The sequence below is a fragment of the Neophocaena asiaeorientalis genome, unplaced genomic scaffold, assembly GCF_003031525.2.
Source record: "Neophocaena asiaeorientalis asiaeorientalis breed wild unplaced genomic scaffold, Neophocaena_asiaeorientalis_V1.1 scaffold49, whole genome shotgun sequence".
Classification (NCBI taxonomy): domain Eukaryota; kingdom Metazoa; phylum Chordata; class Mammalia; order Artiodactyla; family Phocoenidae; genus Neophocaena; species Neophocaena asiaeorientalis.
Window position 1 is genome coordinate 1,949,652 of NW_020172456.1, and position 19,571 is coordinate 1,969,222.

The 19,571-nt window shown below is 43.9% G+C and overlaps 1 protein-coding gene across 1 annotated transcript in view; it reads right to left on the reverse strand.

The window, feature by feature from the left end:
• NRXN3 (neurexin 3) overlaps nucleotides 1-19,571 on the reverse strand; it is a 1,577,176-nt gene that overhangs the window by 1,539,090 nt on the left and 18,515 nt on the right. The window contains exon 2 of the mRNA XM_024737819.1: nucleotides 3,981-3,998. Coding sequence (XP_024593587.1) covers nucleotides 3,981-3,998 — 18 coding nt within the window. The remainder of the gene's footprint in view (nucleotides 1-3,980; nucleotides 3,999-19,571) is intronic.

Here is a 19,571-nt window from a genome sequence, read left to right on the forward strand (position 1 = left end):
GGCAAACAGTTTGGCAGGGCTGGGACTGCCCACTCCTGCTCCACAGGCAGCCCAAGGGCAGATCCTAATGGCCAGGAGCATGGGATAAGTCATCCCTTCAGGGCCACAAATGGGTTACATGGCCTTGGAGATGCCCCTCCCCTCCCTGGGCCTCCATTTCCTCCTCTGAAAAGTTAAGGGTTACAATCCTTAGACAGGATACCCTTTGAGCTCCAACGTGTCTCGGGACCCTACAGACCCACACTGCCCCTGGTGCTTGTGGCCACACTTTCAGCTCAAGAAGTACTTCTGAGGTCCTACTATGGTGCCATGCACTGTGCAGAGTTGGGAATGCAGACACAGACAAGATGTACCCCTGGCCCACAGCTCTGCCTTGGAAATGCCAGGGTTTTGAAGAAAAAGGCACAGGCTTTGGAGGCACAGCCATCTGCGATCCTGGTTTGCGCTGGCAGCTGGCGACCGTGAACCTCTCTTTTGGAGCGAGGATGACAACGCTTACCTGGAGGGGCTGATGTGAAGATAAGGGAATGCATGGGAGGCATCAGAGCCGAGGGTCTCTCACCTCCTTCAGGCCAGCAGACCACAAATGCCTCTTGCCACTTTTTTTTTTTTTTTTTTTTTTTTATCAACCACTGTGCCACCAGGGAAGCCCCCTTGCCATTTTATTATCCTGAACCTCCTTCCCAAGGACTAGGAGGACGGGCTGTGGGTTTTCCCACACAGAAGTCCATCGAAATACCGCTTGCCCCTTTTCTCCTACCAGGACACTCTTTCTGAGTCCCCAGCTCATCTCCTGGACCTTGGGAAAGGTGTTGCCTGCCAGGCGCCATCTCCAACTGCATTTTATAGTAGGGTTACTTCTCAGCAATCTCCTCAACATGTAAAATTAATCAATTAATCAATCGTCACTTTATAGTATTCCAGCGGCCCCTGGGTAAATAGTTACATTAGCTCATAAAATCCCCAATTTGTCTTCCTGAGCGGAAGGAAAAAAAAACAACAGAGAACCACTAAAGGCCTCCTGTTTCGGAGCCACAGCACTGCTGGCTCCAGATTGCCTGGCCAGGGGCTCGGAGAACGGGAGGCTGCCCGCTGACCTCAGCCAGGGCCGGGCAGCTCAGGCTGCCTCCTGCTACGGCCGGGGCCACAAGCGAAGTTTCTGGACCTGTGATTTGCTTCAGGCTCAGAACCCACAAAAAAAAAGCAACAGTCAACGGGTGACAAGATTGGCAATCAGCTCTTGACACCTCAAGGGCAGAATGGAGGGTGCAAGGTTCAGAATCAGGCTGCAATCCCCACTTGGTCCTGCTACTCAGCTGCTGGGTGACCTCAGCACAGCACTTAACCTCCTGACCTCAACTTCCTCAACAGAAAAATGGGGCTCAGGCAATGTACCTCAGAGGATTATTAAGAGAAAAAAATGAGATGATGGCCACGAAACTGAGATAGTGCAGTGCTGTGCTAGTGATAGTTGCTATTTCTAAGGTAGGGTCACCCCACTGACCTCCATCCCTTTGAAGAGATGGAGGGGAGCCTATGGGTCCTTAGCGTTTCACCCCACCAGGACCAGTAGGGCACCTTTGTGAGAATTAGGAAAAGGTGCCCCCAGGTTAGAGGCCTGCCCCTGGGTGCAGGCGTGGCAAAGCACAGATTGGATTTTGGCCTCCATGCATTCCCTGAGCTGGCAGCCGCTATGCAGGACACAATACACACAAGTCTAAGTGGAGACCCTGGGTCATCTCTGCCGTGAACCAGGAAGAGAAGAGGTTAAGCCAAGTGGCACTTTCACAAACAAAATTTTTGATGTTGGGCTCACTCCCTCACTTGAAGTATCCTAGAAAACATCAGCTTAGCAGAGAGACCTTCCTGGACCACCCTCTTTAAATTAGCAACTTCATTTTTACCTGCTTCACTTTTCTCCACAGCACTTATTACCCACCACCTGACACAACAGACATGTTATTATATACTTACATATATAAGATGTATCTATGTTTGTATATATGTGTGTATATTTATCTATATATAGATATATATAAAGATACATATATTCTTTTAGTTCCTTGTCTTCCCCTGTCTATAATAAAAGATCCATGAGGACAGGGGTCGTCTCCTGTTTTGTTCACTGTTTTATCCCTAGTACCTAGAACAGTGCCTGGTACATTGTAGGTTCTCGATAAATAAATATTTGCTGAGTGAGTGACTGAACTAAAATATTATTAAATAGAATAAATTTAATGATATCTTCCTAGAAAATGCTGTCCTGTGCTTTGGTTCAAACACCAGTTTTTTCAAAGGTGCGGGGTAGGCAGAAGAAACAGAGGCAGGGAAACCCTGTGTATTTGGTAGGGATAACAGTATTAGCCTTTTGTGTTGTGTAATATTCCATATAGATCAATGATCAGAAACCCTACTTAAGTCTGGCTGATTCTTTTACATATTCAAAAGCGATAAAGGATAAATTCATTTGGAAGGGGTGCTACTAATAAAGAAAAAGTCACATTACCTCTGCGCAAAAATAAACAATAGTCCCATTAGGAAATACGAGATCTTCAAGTGAAGAAATTCTGGGATGGGACCCAGCATGTTCCAATGCAGTATGCACGGGCTTTGGAGTCTGAAAGCCCCAAGTTCAAATTCCAATGAGCTGACAAGCCCTATGACCTGCACAAACTGCTTAATCTGTAAGGCCCTAAATTTCCTTCACGTTAAAATGTATATAACATCGACATGTACACACTGCTATAGTTAAAATGGATAACCAGCAAGGACCTACTGTATAGCACAGGGAACTCTGCTCAATGCTGTGTGGCAGCCTGGATGGGAGGGGAGTTTGGGGGAGAATGGATACATGTATATTTATGGCTGAGTCCCTTTGCTGTGTACCTGAAACTATCACAACATTGTCAATTGGCTACACTCCAATATAAAATAAAAAGTTTAAATAAACAAAATGTACATAACAATACCTATCCTGTATTGATGCTGTAAGAATTAAATGTTAAAAAGACTAAATAATATGGGAACATATGTATATGTATAACTGATTCACTTTGTTATAAAGCAGAAACTAACACACCATTGTAAAGCAATTATACCCCAATAAAGATGTTAAAAAAAAAAGACTAAATAAGAAAATATATGTGAAAATACCTTAGAAAGATGATATCCCCTTCTTATTTGGTAGGGTTACTCTTAACCCAAAGTTCTAGACAGTTTAGAATGGTTTCCAACCATTCTATATCACCTGACACTTCTTATCCATAAATGGTTATTCCTCTCACATGCATCTATGTGTATGTGTGTACACATACATGTGTCTACACACACACATTGCTTACAGTTAGGACTCTGGATGAGTATCTATTTGTCTACTGACAAAAACCATTCCTCTTTCTTTTTCTTTTCTTTCTTTCTTTCTTTCTTTCTAACAGTGAACGTGTATTAGTTATTATAAGCATTAGAAAAAAAATATGGCTAATTCCACTGTGGAAAAGTAAAGTCATTTCTTAGAATATAAAGAAAGAAACCTTCTTTTACCCACATCATATTTTCCATGCTAAGTATATCATATCTTCAACTTTCAACCACATGAAGCTATAGAAGATAAGCAGATTTATGAAGACAAGGCAAAAATGCTTATTAAATTGGAGAATACATATCCTAAGAAAATCTCTTAAAAATAGTTTCCAAAATTGCACAATTTCCACTTCTTTTATTCACCCAGAAATATTAATCAGAAGAAAGTAATTGTATAAGCATGGGAACCACATTCCTTTGATTTTAATATGGTTCTTCAAAGCCAATTCAAATCCTTCAATTCAAGGCATTTCTTATAAACCTAAATCAATGAAAATGCAATGTACTTAGACTTTTGTTCTGTTTAGAGTCCCTAGGAAAAGGTCTCCCTCAGAGGCAAACCATGCACAGTCTGGCAGAGGGGAAATTTCCACAGCAGCTGTACAAACACAGAGACTCACCTGGACCTTGACTGACATCTGTGGCAGCATTTTCAAAGGGAGGGAAAGGGAGAGGAGAGAAAGAGGGAGGAAAGGGAAGAAGAGTGTTAGCAGCATACACACACAATACACTGTGTCCTTGCATGGCTACCAAGTTCATGCAAGACTCCACATATGCTCAGACTCTGAGCACTTAGTTCTACCGTCACCCAAAAACCACCCATGCAAGCCGAGGGGCCAAGCTCCCTTTTCACTGTGCATGTAGCAAGAGAGGTGAGCTTCACATCTGTCCGGAAAAGACATCATCCTGGAATCAGATAGGGCTCCAAAGAGCTAAGCAGACTGGAATCCTGCAAGAATATTGGTTAAAATATTCTGGTTGATTTCTGCAATCCAACACCCAAGCAAATCCTCCTCCCCTCCAGTTACAGAACACTGGACATGAAGTCAAGCAAGGTTTCCCCACAGAGAGAAAAGATAATAATAAACCATTCCCTTGAGGAACAAAGGAAAAGGCATACGAATTAAGAGCAAGTTGCAGCGTTATTCACTTCATAAGACTGGAGGACACAAGATCACAAAGCATTTATAATTCCCTCCCTCCCCAGTATTCCCAGTGACCATTCTTCATCACAGACAGCAGTGCGTGTGCATGAGATTGTGTGTGAGTAGATCACTTGCCACACAAGTTGAAATTCTGCCTCTCCTAATTTTTCTCCTTGCATTTCACACCATCATTAATGACAGAAATTGCCATTGGAAACCTCTTCTGACAACTGCAAATAAACATCCAGCCTTGGGAAGGTCGACATCTGACTTAATCCAATAAATTTTCAAAAAGTGAAGAACGGTCCGCTCCCCTCATCTCCATGAATACAATCTCCTCCTCCTCCCCTCAAATGTAAAATAGAATTATGCTGGGGAAGCCCAACCAAGAGCAGCCCAAAGCATTGTTAAAATCCCTAGACCTGACCTGGTAGGATATACTACAGCTTAGGAAAAGGAATGGGGTTACTTCACGAAACCACTGGCCATCCAGGCCATCCTGGGTGACTCCCTTAGAATCACTGAATGGTGGGTCTGGGACATCCGTAGACATTATCTAGTTCAATTCTTTTTTGCTAAGATGGAGGATGAAAAAAGGTTGAGAGACTTGTCCAAGGTCACACAGCTAGTTGAGGGAAGGGATCCTAGAAAAGACCCTGGATCTCTTGAATCCCACCCAATTCAATGTTCATTCAACCGAAACCCAGGTCCCTCCAGGGCATATGGGACCGGAATTCAGTTTGCAAGCTCAAGTGAGCACCTGAAGCCATGAGGAAGTGGTGAGAGCCTCCCAGTCACCCTATGTGCTTCTAATCTACAGCAATCAGATTTGCAGAGCTCCAGCGAGTTCCTTAGGGCTCTTGCCCCAACAGAATCCAGGCGCTGACTTAACCTGCGGCAACAGCCGGGCATTTCTCCAGCCCACACCCTGCATTCCCTGGAAGCTGTATTTGCTCAATGAGACTTACAGAGAGCTCTGAATCATTCCTCAGCCACACCCACTTCCAGGTTTTCTGGTGAGTTGTTAGATTTAGGGGTGGAGTAGCAGCGTGGAGGAAGAAAAGAGGCAAAACAGAAGAGGTGGAAAGGCAAAACACGCTGTGTAAATAACAAAGCAGAGTCATTAACCGTGACTGATGGACTGCCTAGAATAGTGGTCGTAAAAATACCCCTTCATTAAGCAGGGTATCAAACTATTTACACATGGTGGAGTTCAGTGGTGAAAGTGTCAACACTGTTGTTCATAGAAACGCACTCTTCGTGGGCACCAAGACCCAAGGGAGATAGGACACCTTGGAACCCCAAAGTTCTTCTGACACTAAGTTGGGCACTGTATTTACAATCCTAAATTATGGAGACAGATAATCCAGGTTCAAATCCTGACCTGCTTGATGACCTTGAGTTAATCAGTGAATTTGATTGTTTCCTTCAGCTATAAGATGGGACGATAACACAGCTTCCCTCGTGATAGTGTTATGATAATTAAATGAGATTAAATACTTGTAAATCACTTAACTCAGTACAAGGCAAACACTGCATAAACGTTAGCTGCGCTGATTGTTACCATTTTGAATTACCTCGGACAGAATTACCCAAATATGTTGACCAGATGGTTCCCTGAAAACACCAAGAGACCACAGGAAATTTTTTTTTAATTAATTAATTTATTTTTGGCTGCGTTGGGTCTTCGTTGCTGCACGCGGGCTTTCTCTAGTCGCGGCGAGTGGGGGCTACTCTTCGTTGCGGTGCGCGGGCTTCTCGCTGCGGTGGCTTCTCTTGTTGCGCAGCACAAGTTCTAGGCTCGCGGGCTCAGTAGTTGTGGCTCACAGGCTCTAGAGCACAGACTCAGTAGTTGTGGCGCACAGGCTTAGTTGCTCCGCGGCATGTGGGATCTTCCCGGACCAGGGATCGAACCTGTGTCCCCCTGCATTGGCAGGTGGATTCCTAACCACTGCACCACCAGGGAAGTCTGACAACAGGAATTAAGTTGTATTTCGTTTGGTGATTTGGGTTCAACTTTTCTGCTTGTGACGAAGACGTTGCTCCAGCCCTCCCCTCCTTCTGGGTCTCTCTCCTCCCTCCCACTCCTCAGCGAGAATTGGGGCAAAGGGGAGTTCAAAAATTCTAGGTGAGCAGAAGTAGGGGGCAAAAAAATTCCATTCTTATTTCTTTTGTTTTCCCTCCTGAAGCCTTAATACAGCCCAGTTCTAGTCCTGCATATAAAAAATACAGTATCTCCTCTTGCCAAAGAGGGGCAACAGACCACCACGAAAAACCCTCTTTAGCTGAGGTGTCAGTGTCCAAGCTCAGTTCCTGATTGTGGCACCAAGCCAGAGGCAGTTCTAAGCATTCATGTCCTGTTCCAATCACCTGTTCCAAGAAGCAGTGAGTGACCTGAATCTCTGCACTCAATTCTGACCAACAGAATGAAATGGCAAAGGCTGGGGTATGGCAGTGGGACAGCAGAATAGGGGGCGATCGGAAGCTCCACAGTACCCATCTGGTATATTGTGCGTCCAGCAGCGTTTCCCCCCTCTTTTTGTATCGAGTCCCAATTGTCTTCTGGGGAATCTCCTTTCCCACCCTTAATCCCTGTGGTTTGGTAAAGATGACCCCCACCCTCACCCTGGCTCCAAGGGTACATATGTCCTGCAGGCCAAGTCATAGGGATTAACGCAGAGAAAGGGGGGTCCACAGCTGGATTACTGGCATTCAGGCTCTGGCTCTTCAGGCTGCATGGACTTTGTGCCAGTCACCTAAGTTTTCTGTGCTTCAGTCTCCTTATCTGTAAAATGGGTGTGTTAATAGTTCCTACCTCCTAGGGTTTTTAGGAGGAGCTCAGAACAGTGCCTAGCATCTAGAAAGCCCTCAGTTAATGTTAGCTGGTAATTTTATTACCTTCATATATGGGAGGGCAAGGGTATTTTTTAGAAAAGCAACCTTTCTTGTGGTTACACAGCAAGGAAGTCTGACTTAGGATGCAGCCGGGGGTTTCTAACTCCATGCCTTGCTGCCTCCCCACTTCCAAGGTGGTCATCCCCAGAGCACTTCAGGCTGTCATTGCTGCTGGTACACAGTCTGGAGTCTGTGTATGAGGCAACAACACTGGGCCCTAGGACGGATCAGAGGAGAGATATATATATATATATACACACACACACACACACATATATGTGTGTGTATCAATTTTTTGATAGATAAAAAGTGGGCGCAAATTGCCAACGAAAAGGCAGTTGCCAACCAGATGAGATTGATCCAGGGGAGTTGGCATTCTCTCCTGTGCCAACACTTCCTCAGCTCCCTCCTGCTGTTTTATTTTCTCACACTGCTAGGCCTGTAGTTTTCCAGAGCGCCACTGCATTTAAATCTATATTCTATTTTCTCTCCTAGAAAATAGGTCAGACCCAAGGCAGAGTTCACCAGGTGGGGTCCCAGAAGGTTTGGCTGCACCTCGCCTCCAGGAGCCTGGCTGTGCAGCCTGCCCTATGCTCCCCAAAGCTCCTCCAGGGACGTGGGGTGGGTGTTTGGAGGTATAAAAGTAGCAAGTGGGGGAATCTTGGACTTCTGCCTCTTGAAATGATCTAGCCCAAGTGAGAGGTGAGGTGGGAGGGCTCCCCGAGTTGAGCCATATTCTGCAACAGCAGCAGATGGAGGGTCCTTTCTTTCCCCCACCTGGTTAGAAGAACCGCATCTCCCCAAATTGCAGGAAATTGTTTCCCTTGAACTTTAAAATAACCACGCTGAGCATACTCACTTGTGGCTGAAATTATTGTTGAATACGCAGTAAGCGTCTGTGGGGCACTGAGTAGAGGTGGGACTGCCCTAATTTACTTCTTCCCTGGTTGTGATGCCAAAGAGAGTGGGTGAAGGGTGACAGTGGCTTTCAAATCCTTTTCCTCTCTTGTGGCTTTCCCATCCCTGGTTTGAGCATGGCACTCCTAACAGAGGTGGCCCCAGCCTGGATCAGAACTCCTTTTCATCAGGGTCCCACCCCCAACAATGTCTCAAGCACCTGCCATCCACCGAGGTCAGTGTGAGTGCCAGAGCTTGGAAGACAGGAGAGGGAGGGTGCCAGTTTATATGGGCCAGTCCTCAGCCCTCCTGTCAAACAGCAGAAGGAACTAACATGAATGGAGCAGGTGCTGCCTAGAGCCCGTGCATTTGCTATTCCCCTGCCTGCCAGAACAGTCTTTGTCAGACAGATGTAAGACTGGTCCTCACTTTCTTCAGGTATCCATTCAAATGTTCCTTCTTAGAAAGATTTTTCTCTAACCACCTTCTCTAAAATAGGGACCCTCCTCTACCATTGACCCGGCTTTTCCTTTCTTTATGGCACTAATCACTATCTGACATTATAGGATGGGTCTGTTTTTATTGTTTAAATCTCCCTTGGAATATAAGCTTCATGAGAGCAGTACTACCTGTTTCATTCACTGCTTGTATCCCCAGTGTTTAAGGAGGAGCTGGCCTACAAGATGTGCTCAGCAATATGCAATGAATAGTGACTAGATCATCTCAGTTGATACAACTCACTGATATAGATGTTATTGGTGTCTCCATTTACACATGAGAAAATTGAGGCTCAGAGAAGTTAAGGTCTGTGCCTATGGACAGAAAGGCAGACCTGGGATTGGACTCTGGGTCTGTCTTAATGCCCTTACTCGGTCATGAACCCTGTTTTCTTCAGCGTTGGCCTCATTATCAGGTGAGTTGTCTCCATATGGTAACAAAGATGGAATCTGGCAGCTCTAGAGAAAAGAGAGCAGCCTATTTCCTGGTAATTCCAGTAAATTCCCTGGGAAGGCTCTCATTGGTTTGGCTTAGGTCACATGTCTGTTCCAGAGCCAATTACTGTGTCCATCATCACATACCAGAGGATGAATTTGGGGATAAAATGGGGTAATGCCTCCACGTCCCTGGCGCAAAGCAATACTAGTCATAACAAAGCTCACATTTATTGAGGATTCTCTGTGTGCTGGGCACTGGCCTAAGTGCTTAATACACATCTTCTCATTTAATTCTCACCACAACCCTAACAGGTAGGAACATTATTCATCCCATTTTACAGATAATGAAGTTAAGACCCAGTGAAGAGGCTCTGTCATTACTAACACAACTTATACTCAGCGTAGCACATCAGATAAGGGTCAAGCTATATTTCTGAATAAAAGAGTAAACCAGGATAGGTACCATCTGACCCATCAAGCTATAAATTAGGGATACGAATACTGGGCATCTCGTAGGAGTGAGAAAAAGGCATAGCCCAGGCAGAAGGAGGCGGCCAAATGCAGTGTGACCATAAGTCTGGACAACTGGAGTTCCTGCCTGGGCTGTACACTTTAGAGGAGCCTGCTCTGGCCCTTCTGAAGCCACATCCCACCACATGAACTGAGCAGTCCACAGGGCCAGCTGGATTTTCCCACCCAGCACCAGCAACACCTGCCACTAACCCCGAGGACACTCAGGTACTCTGAATTCCTTGCCCAAACTGCCCCAAATCCATGTGGGCCTCTTCCCTGTGTCCCTTCTCCCCAAAGCAGACCGACCCACTGATGTGTGTACTCTTGTGTCAAGAAATGGCCAAAGGGAAGCTATTTGCAGGAGCTGTTGACTTCTCCAAGCTGGGGCACCCACAAAAATGTGCACAAGGATATCTGTGGTGCTGCAACTGGAGAGAAGGGAGGCTGACCCCTAGCCTCCATGTGTATTCTTATCCCAGGCCCACAAACATCGGGCAGGTTTTCAACTCAGGATTACACCTGACTCAACATTAGGAGAAAAAAAATTAAAAAGGCAAAGACTGCATCTCCCCAACAGTCTATCCTTTCTTGTCCCTGAAGAAAATGAGCATAAGATTCTTCCTTCTACTTCAGGAACAAATATACAGAAACAGTATTTTTTTTTTTTAGTTGAGAGCTAAAGCAAACTTCCAGCAGCAAAGAGGCTGGGTTTCCTGCATTCTGGGGCTTTTTCTGGCTCTCAGTATCTGAGCTCTTCAAACACAGGAAGAGCTGTCTTTCCACAAAAGGCCAGGTGGTGTTAGCTTCATCCCCGACACAGAGCCCATTTATCCGCCTTTGTAGAAGACTGAGCCCTCCCAAGCCCTGGTGCTGTTTGCTTTTGTTCTTTGATGCTAATAACTCCAGATTGCAAGATGGAGCGGAGGGGTAGCTGCTGTGTCAGGTGCCAGGCTGCCTGGGAAGGCAGCGGCGGGGAGAGGGGCAGGATGAAAAACAGGAAGGAACGAGGATGGCACTCCTGTGGGCCAGGTCTCCGCTGCTCCCGAACACTTTAGGGGCTACAACACACTTGTAGTGGCTGTGGCTTGAGGAGCCTGAGCTTGACTGACAGTTGGGAGAAGAGGGAATCTACTTGTTACAGATACAGTCGGAGATCAGTGCAGACAGTGGGCTTTGTTCTTCGTGATTTTTTTTTTTTTTTTTTAATTCTTTAGAGGTTCTGAGCACAGACGGTGGGTAAAGCAATCTGGGCTTTAAATCCTGTCTTCGCTATTTGTTATTAAAAATATTTTTGTTCAGTTTCTTACTTTACCTTCCTCTTCAGCCGCATGGGAATAATGGCAGTGGAGTCAATTCAGCTAGAAGCACCCACGCATCCCTAAAACTCAATGTGCTATGCAAAATCACGTAGTAGAAACCACAGGGCTTACAGGGAAAATAGGATTGGGGCACAGTACCCCAAAACTTCATCAGTGACACATAATGAAAGATAGGAACCCGTTTTACACGTGTTAATGGTTAAGGAATGCATAAATGATACAGTAAGTATAGCACTTGAAAAAGACCTGAAGTTGCTTGTGGAAGTGGGAAACTTGCAAGTTGCTTTGAAGTAATGAAAGAAGGGTCATCTGAAATTGGACCGGAAGTTATAACACCAGATGCTGATAGGTGTGGCTCATAACATGCCTGGTAACTGAAGTAGCTGGCACGTGTTCAGGTGTGTGCGCTTTGTGCATTCCTACACAGTTTGGTTTATCGGGCTGCAGTTTTCTGCCTTCACCTAGAGCTTCTCATGGGCAAAATCACGCACAATCAAAAGCAAAATTATTATGCTCAAATTGTTCCCTAATATATCAATAGCATTGGAACAAATTTGCATTTTCGAAACAAGCATTACAGCAGAACTGACTGTACCTAATTGAAATGACTGCTATGAGGACCAAATGAGATGATTCATACAAAGTGCTTGGTACAACGCCAGGCACAGGGTAAATATTCAATAAACACTTACTGAAACTGTTATTATTAATGTTTCTTCTGGCTTGTTGACACCTCCCTTGTAAACGGAAAGTACCCAGTTGAGCCTTCTATCCAGCCTTGCAAACAAAAGGCATCTCTAGCTAACTGCTACTCCCCACCTTAGGCCATGAGGCTGGCACCTGCAGTAGGCCCCACCTAACAAGACAAGGGTTTTAGAAAAGTCCTCAGAGCGGACGGACACTGCCGGAGACAGGCTCCAAGTGCCAACTTCTTAGGTAAAGAAATGGGTGTTGGCCTCCCCAAATGAGCATGACCCACAGGGAGAAAAGTACACACCTGCACCTCAGAGAACACCAGGAAATCAAAGGAGAAACTGACCCACATGAGAGGATGCCCCATCATCTGGTAGGATAAGAGAGGAGTGCATCACAGGAGGGGAAAGAAATCAGTCAATCCTCAAATTAGGAAAACAGCCTAGATGCAGACATTTTCAATCTCCCTGTCTCCTGCAGAGAGCGCAGGGGTTAAGAGGCAGGAAGAGCTGAGTGAAAATCCTGGCTCTTCCACACAATATGTATATGAGCTCATGCATGTTAACTAACCTGAGACTCAACTTCCCCACCTGTAAAATGGGGACAATCTACTTATCTTCCGTTCTGCAAGATGAAAAGAGTTCATGGGGACTGATGTTAGGGTTATAAGGAGCTAATGTATGCAAAAGCACTGAGAGGGTGTCTGGCACTGAGGGAGTGCTAATCAAGGCTGGTGAATCATCATTATTACATTTCCTCACCTGAGCGATTTCCATGAGACAGAGTTTTTGCCCTCTTTCCAAGAACTCCTCGCTCTCTGGAAAGACTAACTCCTCAGGGCTTATGCCAATTAGAAGAACGATCTGGAAGAAGCAAGGGTTTCAGTGGAGGTGAGTTCTGCAAATTCTGCAGTTCAGTACTAAGAGCCTTGGAAGAGGAGGCTTATGTCTGCTCCTCTGTAGGGGGCGCTGTCGTAGAATGTGGGAAACAGCGCCACGCTTAGAATCAGAAGCCCTGGGGTTTTTGTTTTGTTTTCCTAAAATTTTTATTGTGGTAAAATACACATAACATAAAAGTTACCATCTTAGCCATTTTTAAGTGCACAGTTCGGTGGCATAAAGTACATTCCTAATGTGGTGCAACCATCACCCATTTCCAGAACTCTTTTCTTCTTGCAGAACTGAAAGTCTTGTACCTATTAAACAACAGCTATCTATATCTTCTACACCCAGCCACTGGCAACCGCCCTTCCACTTTCTGTCTTTAGCAATTTAACTACTCTAGGAACCTCACATGAGTGGAACCATAGAGCGTTTGTCCTTTTGTCACCGGCTTATTTCACTTAGCACATCTATGTGGTGGCATGTGTCAGAATTTCTTTCCTTTTAAAGGCTGAATAATACTCCATTGTTTGTATACTGTAGTTTCCCCCTTATCCGTGGGGACTACATTCAAGACCCGCCAGGGGACGCTTGAAACTGCAAATAGCACTGAGCACTATATATACTATGTTTTTTCCTATACATATATACCTATGATAAGTTTAATTTATAAATTATCCAGCTGTTTAAGCCTTGCAAACAAAAGGCATCTCTAGCTAACTGCTAACTCCCCACCTTAGGCCATGAGGCCGGCCCCCACCTAACAAGACAAGGGTTTTAGAAAAGTCCTCACAGCAGATGGACACTGTAAGAGATTAACAATAATAACTAGTAATAAAATAGAACAATTATATTGTGATAAAGTTATCTGAATGTGATGTCTCTCTCTTTCTCCCCAAATCTTACTGTACTGTACTCACCCTTCTCGTGATGATGTGAGATGATGAGCTGAAGTGAGGTGAACGATGTAGGCATTGTGATGTAGCATTTAGCTACTAATGACCCTCTGATGATAGGGCAGAAGAAAGACGATCTACTTCGGGTGATCCTGGAGCATTGGTGATGTCAATGGTTGGACGTCAGGATCAGATGATGTTGATGGGTGGGGATCCCGAGTGGGACAGAGCAGGATGGCACAAGATCTCATCATGCTACTCAGAAATGCACACAATTTAAAACTTATGAAATTGTTCATTTCCTGAATTTTCCTTTTTTTTTTTTGGACCATGGTTGACTGTGGGCAATTAAAACCATGGAAAACAAAACTGCAGATAAGAGGGGACTACTGTACACCACATTTTGCTTAGAGAAGCCCTGGTTTTGAGCCCTGACTTCCCAGCCTACTACCGGCTCTCTGACCTTCGGCAACTCACACAGCCTCTCTAAGCCTCAGCTTTCCCACCCATAACTAGCAGGAATAATGACTCCAATTACATGACCAGGTTGCAGTGAGGTTGAAATGAGACTGTAAATGTGCAAGCATTCTGTAAACAATAAAGTGCTATGTCATTCCTGTATTCACTCCAGAAATATTAATCAAGCGGTAATTCCTCACTGGCCCCTATGCTAGATCCTGGTATGAAAAACATTAAGTAGAGCCCCTATTCACAATGCTATTACAACAGAAATTTTAAAAGAAGAGAAATACAGGGATCACAGTTCATTATAATCCCTGCTATTTACTGAAGGCCTCCTATGTGTCAGGTACCTGTGGCAGTGTCGGATGTATATGACCTCATTTAATCCTGATGTAGACCCACTTAACAGACGAGGAAACCAAGGCTCAGAGAAGTTAATATCCCCAAGTCCACTTAACTCATAAGTAGTAGCGATGATTTGAACTCAGATTTCTCTGAATCCAAAGCCCTTTTCCTTCCCACAGCACCACCCATCCTTCCCCGATTATTTCTTCCTTCTCTGGTCTAACCACCCAAATCTATCACCCTATGTGACATGGGGGCAAATTTCAAGAAATTGGTGTGGAAAACTGATGGAAACTGTTGAGTGCCCACAATATCTTCTGCTGGGCAGGATCTCCAGATCCATATTTCAGAGAAAGAATTATAAACTGGGGCAACATACCCCAAACTGAATTCCATAAAAATACAACACCCAGCAAGATGTGAACAGGAGTTGCTTGCCAAAAAAAAAAAAAAAAAGGGGGGAATAAAAAAAAAAAAAAAAAAAAAGTGTGGTCAAATACATTTAGAAAACAGTGAGCTAAAGCAAGGTAATCAAGTATCTCTATGGCAAGACTTCAGAAAGCCACACCTACACTAAGGTACATTGTGAAGTCCAAGAGGGGATATAGTCTGCAGTTTTCCCAATGTTTTTGGAACACTGGACACTTTTTCCTCTGTAAAACACCTAGTAACATCTCACAGAACACAGTTTGAGAAAGGCTGGCTTTGAGGCTCTCAGAACAGCTGGGAAGCCTTTCAATTTATCACAAGCCTTTATCCTCACCCTTTTAGTTCCCATAGTGAGACTTTGTATCTGGTTCAGTTTGAAATAGCTAACATTTATCGACCACTTAACTACATGCCAGACACAGACTTAGGTGCTAGAGACTCAAAATAACTGCTGGGGATGCAGTTATAGTAAATCTAATAACCAAGAGAGTGTATAAACATGATAGGGCGGCCATATACAGCCATCTAGTATCACACTTTGCATTAATGGGGGATTTGGGGTTGACAGAGACTGCTTCAAAGTCTTTTGCTGGAGAAACCTTGCAGTGGTCCCCAGAGGATAAACAGCAACAATTAAGTGGAGAGAAATCTTGTAAGAACATTTTACCAAAACAGGCCAGTGGTCAGATTGACATCCCTGAGGGATGGGCTCCCTGCAAGGCATGTAGTGCACGAAAAAGACCATAAGCATTGAGCTTAAATCCCAACTTTGTTATCCATTACGTGACCTTGGATAAGTTATTTAAACTTCATGTGTGAGATGGGAATCATTACATCAATTTGAGTTGTCAAGAAGATCAAAAGAGGCAATTGTATATACAATGCCTAATGACCTGCCAGGCACCATGCTTAGTTCCATTTTTTTTGATTGGTAACATCCCGGAGTAATGTGTTAAGAAAGAGTCTGAGGCTGCATATGAGCTTAGAAAGAAAAGAGGGTCATGATTGATTTGCAGTTTCTGCCAGGGGCTTGAAAAGGAGGGCGTCATATATTGGCTCAAGTTAGCTGGAGAGTTTCAACAGAGTGCTTTCCCAAGGGTCCTTGCCCTGAGAAAAGGAGTTTCTAATGACCTGGGGAACCTCAGAAGAAAGCAAGTAGCCCTAACAGAGGCCTTCTCACTACTAGCACCTGTCAGCATTTCTGCTTTCCTTTATACCCTTCCCTTTCTTTCATTTTCAGGAAATGAACAAGGTTGATTTCTTGTCTTTGCAAAGCAAGGGTGTGTTGTGATGTGAAATTAGTACAGTATTTGCTCTGAACCTAAAATAATTTTTTTTTGAGCCTGAAAACCATGCATGTAGCCTAATTAGTACCAGTCCTGTTTTAAAAGGCTCAACAAGATTCTGAAGACCCTACTAGAGGGAGCTCAGAAACCCAGGCAAGGAGGCATTCCACCGCCAGGAACTGCAGAGATCAAGCAGGCAGAGGTGGAGCCCCTAGAAGGAAATTTACATTTTACATATTGATAATATGCTTTTTGAGTTATAATTAATATTAATCGCTATTTTTATCTTGTAACGTCTGTGGTCATTTAAAAACAATAAAAACATTAAAATTTGATTGTTCCAGAGAGAACAGAGTAGACACATTGAATTTTAGAAGTGGAAGAGTGCTGGTATGTCAAGCAGATCCATCTCTTTTGGTTTACCAGTTCATTCCATCGACGTGTACTCGCTGCATATATCCATGGCCAAGGGACTGTGCTAGGCACTGGGGTGATGGCTAGTGAACAAAACAGACACAGGCCTTGCACTCTCGGAACTTAAAGTCTAGGTGGGGAGATGGGCCACAAATAACCAGACAGACATTTAGCTATTTAATTATAATTATGATCAGTGGCATAAGGTTGTACAGGATCCTTTGATGCTCAGATGAGAGAGACAGACCCAAGACAGGGGAATTGACATGTCCACCCAGCTGGACAATGTTGAAGCTGAAACCAGAATTCACGTCATCTGCATCCCAGTTCACAATTGTTCGCACTGTGCCACAGCTGGGGGACCAGTGCCCTGAGAGGGGTTTGGGAGAAGAATCCAGTACTAAGAGTATGGTGGTGGCAGCTGGGACAGAGAAGCAAGTGGCCAAATATGTGCAGCTTTCACAGAACAAGAGTGTGAGCCTGGAGATTTCAGTGTCTTCTCAGACACTCACTCATGCATCGCAGCAGTGGAAAATGGTTTCAGCTACCCTCCCGTGGGGGCCTGAACGCTAGAGCCTTCAACAATCAGGACAACAAAGAGGAGAGAGGAAAGCCTCCCCCCAAAACCAATTAGAGAGGACAGAGAATGGGAAGTGTAGACCCACCACACAGACTGAGCTCTAAGCTATCTGCGGTACTTTGCTTGGGCATTAATCACACAAATCCCTTATAAATCTAGGGCCGTTACTAGACAACACTAATATCCCCCTTCGAGTAATCCAGACAAATACGTTGAGAGAAGGGGGAGCCCCAAGTGGCTGGAAAACAGCTTTCATGTTTGCACACATCCCCCAGCCCCCCACCCCCAGAGGTCTACTCCCAATAGCACCTCTGGCTTCTGCCCCAATAGCTTCAGGCAAGGGGAGTGAACTGAAGGTCTGGATCCCTCCTCTCCCCAACTCTGCCACTGACCTAATTCTCCACAAGGGATGATTTTTCCTTTTTGGTCCTGCTTGTTTGTAAATCACACACAGCTTAAGGGGGGCCTAGCTAGGAAGCAGGGAGAAGTGAAGACACTTCGAACAGTGGCCCTGGCTGCTATTTCTTAGGGAGGTGGACCACTGGGAATTCTGTTAAGCTCAGAAGAGGGGTCGGGAGGTGGAGGGTAGAAGAAGGAAGGCCCACCATCAACATCATCCCAATTTTACAATCTTACTTTGCCCTTTACTGAACTAGAGATGCTTTATATTCTAAAATGACCCAACAGAACTCTGCCACGAGCCTTATGTACGACTTTGGGTAGGTTTCTTAATTCGTCTAGGTCACTGGTCTCTATAAATTACACAGAGTATTTTGACCCTGATGTTATGACCCCTCAAGTATGTTTTGGAACTGCTTTAAAAAAAATTAAAAAACTGTCAGGAAAGAGACTGATTTTAGTTGTAGGAAGAAGATATGGTTCTATGAACTGCAAAAATTGACCTGGAAAAAAATTAGACCTGTCAGAAAAAATCAACACAAAATGGAACTGACAGTGGCTAAAAATGCACATGGTAAAACGTCATTGACTGAAAAACTGAAGGAAGAAACAAACATTCTTGACAAAATTTAGACTAGCGAATCTGACGTGAGAAAATCGGATAGAGTAGAAATAATGACCACAAAAGAGTGGTCACAATGGTAGAAGCTATGTGGGCAAAATTAGATAGGCACACAAAAAAATAACTGATAGATGAATCAAATCTTCACTACAGAGGGCACGTGGAGCAGAACTGATCTTGTTAAAAATTATTCAGTGAAATAAAAATGAATTGGAAAATTAAAAAATGGTTTAACTATGCTGAAAAAAAATGGACTGAGGAATTACATGAGCCCTACATCATTTGCTTCTAAAAAACACCCCCTTAATAAAACTGTTTTAGTGTTTGTATAATCCTGATTATATTGACATAGAGTTAAAAGTTCTCAGGGTCAAATTGTGCAATCAAAACATCTTGGTAAATGCTGAAGAAAAATAAGTTATATAATCTCAGTGGTCCTGTCCAGGTGCAATTTTTTCTGATAAAAAATCAGAATAGAAAGTGAAGAAAATTATACAAATAGTTTACTCCTAGCAAGAAAATAGCATGGGACCCAGCGATTCCCTGCAAGAATGGTTCTCACACTAATACATTTTATATATTCATACTTCAAGCAATTTAAAGCAATTTTAGAAACTAACAATGGATAATTATATAATAATTTTTCCAAGAAAGAACAAAAACCTGAAAATGACACTTTGTATTACTATAGTTTCTTAAAAAGGCATTTTAACACCCCAAAAATAAAAGGGCATAATTTCAGAATTAAAAAAAAAACTGAATGTGTCTTTACAATAAACTTCTACATTATGTTTATTTTTCTCATTCTCCTGAAGAATTATAAAATTTCATTCTCGTTCTTTTGAGTGTCTTTTGTACCACTGGGCAGAGGGCAGATGGGTAGTCTTTCTGCAGTTCAGCCTTCTCATTTGTAAAATGGTAACAAAAGATAAAGCTACTCACACAGAGCCTAAAAGACTAGTAAGTGTTCAATAAATGTTAGCCTAAAACCCAGGAAGCAGAAGCCATTTAGGATCGAGCTGATTCCCCGCCTCAGATTGTACCCCTACTACTCCAAGCTGAAAATTCTTTAGATGTTCTGGAATATAAATGCCCCTGGTACACTATAAAACTCTTAGAGGAAAACATAGGCAGAACACTTTATGACATAAATCACAGCAAGATCCTTTTTGACCCACCTCCTAGAGTAATGGAAATAAAAACAAAAATAAACAAATGGAACCTAATGAAACTTAAAAGCTTTTGCACAGCAAAGGAAAACATAAACAAGACGAATAGAATGCCCCTGGTAACAACAGCTAAAAAGTGTGGATTGATCAGGGCAACCCCCTCTACCTCTTCACCTACCAAGAAAACACATGTGGCAAGAGGGAGGACCTGGGAGGGCAGGGAGCAGGAATGTAAGTGCTAGGAGGAAAGGGCAGCTATTGGAAATGCATAAGCTGATCTCTGGCCTGTGGGTGGGATTCACGCTATATGGCTCTTAGAGGAACAAGTCTC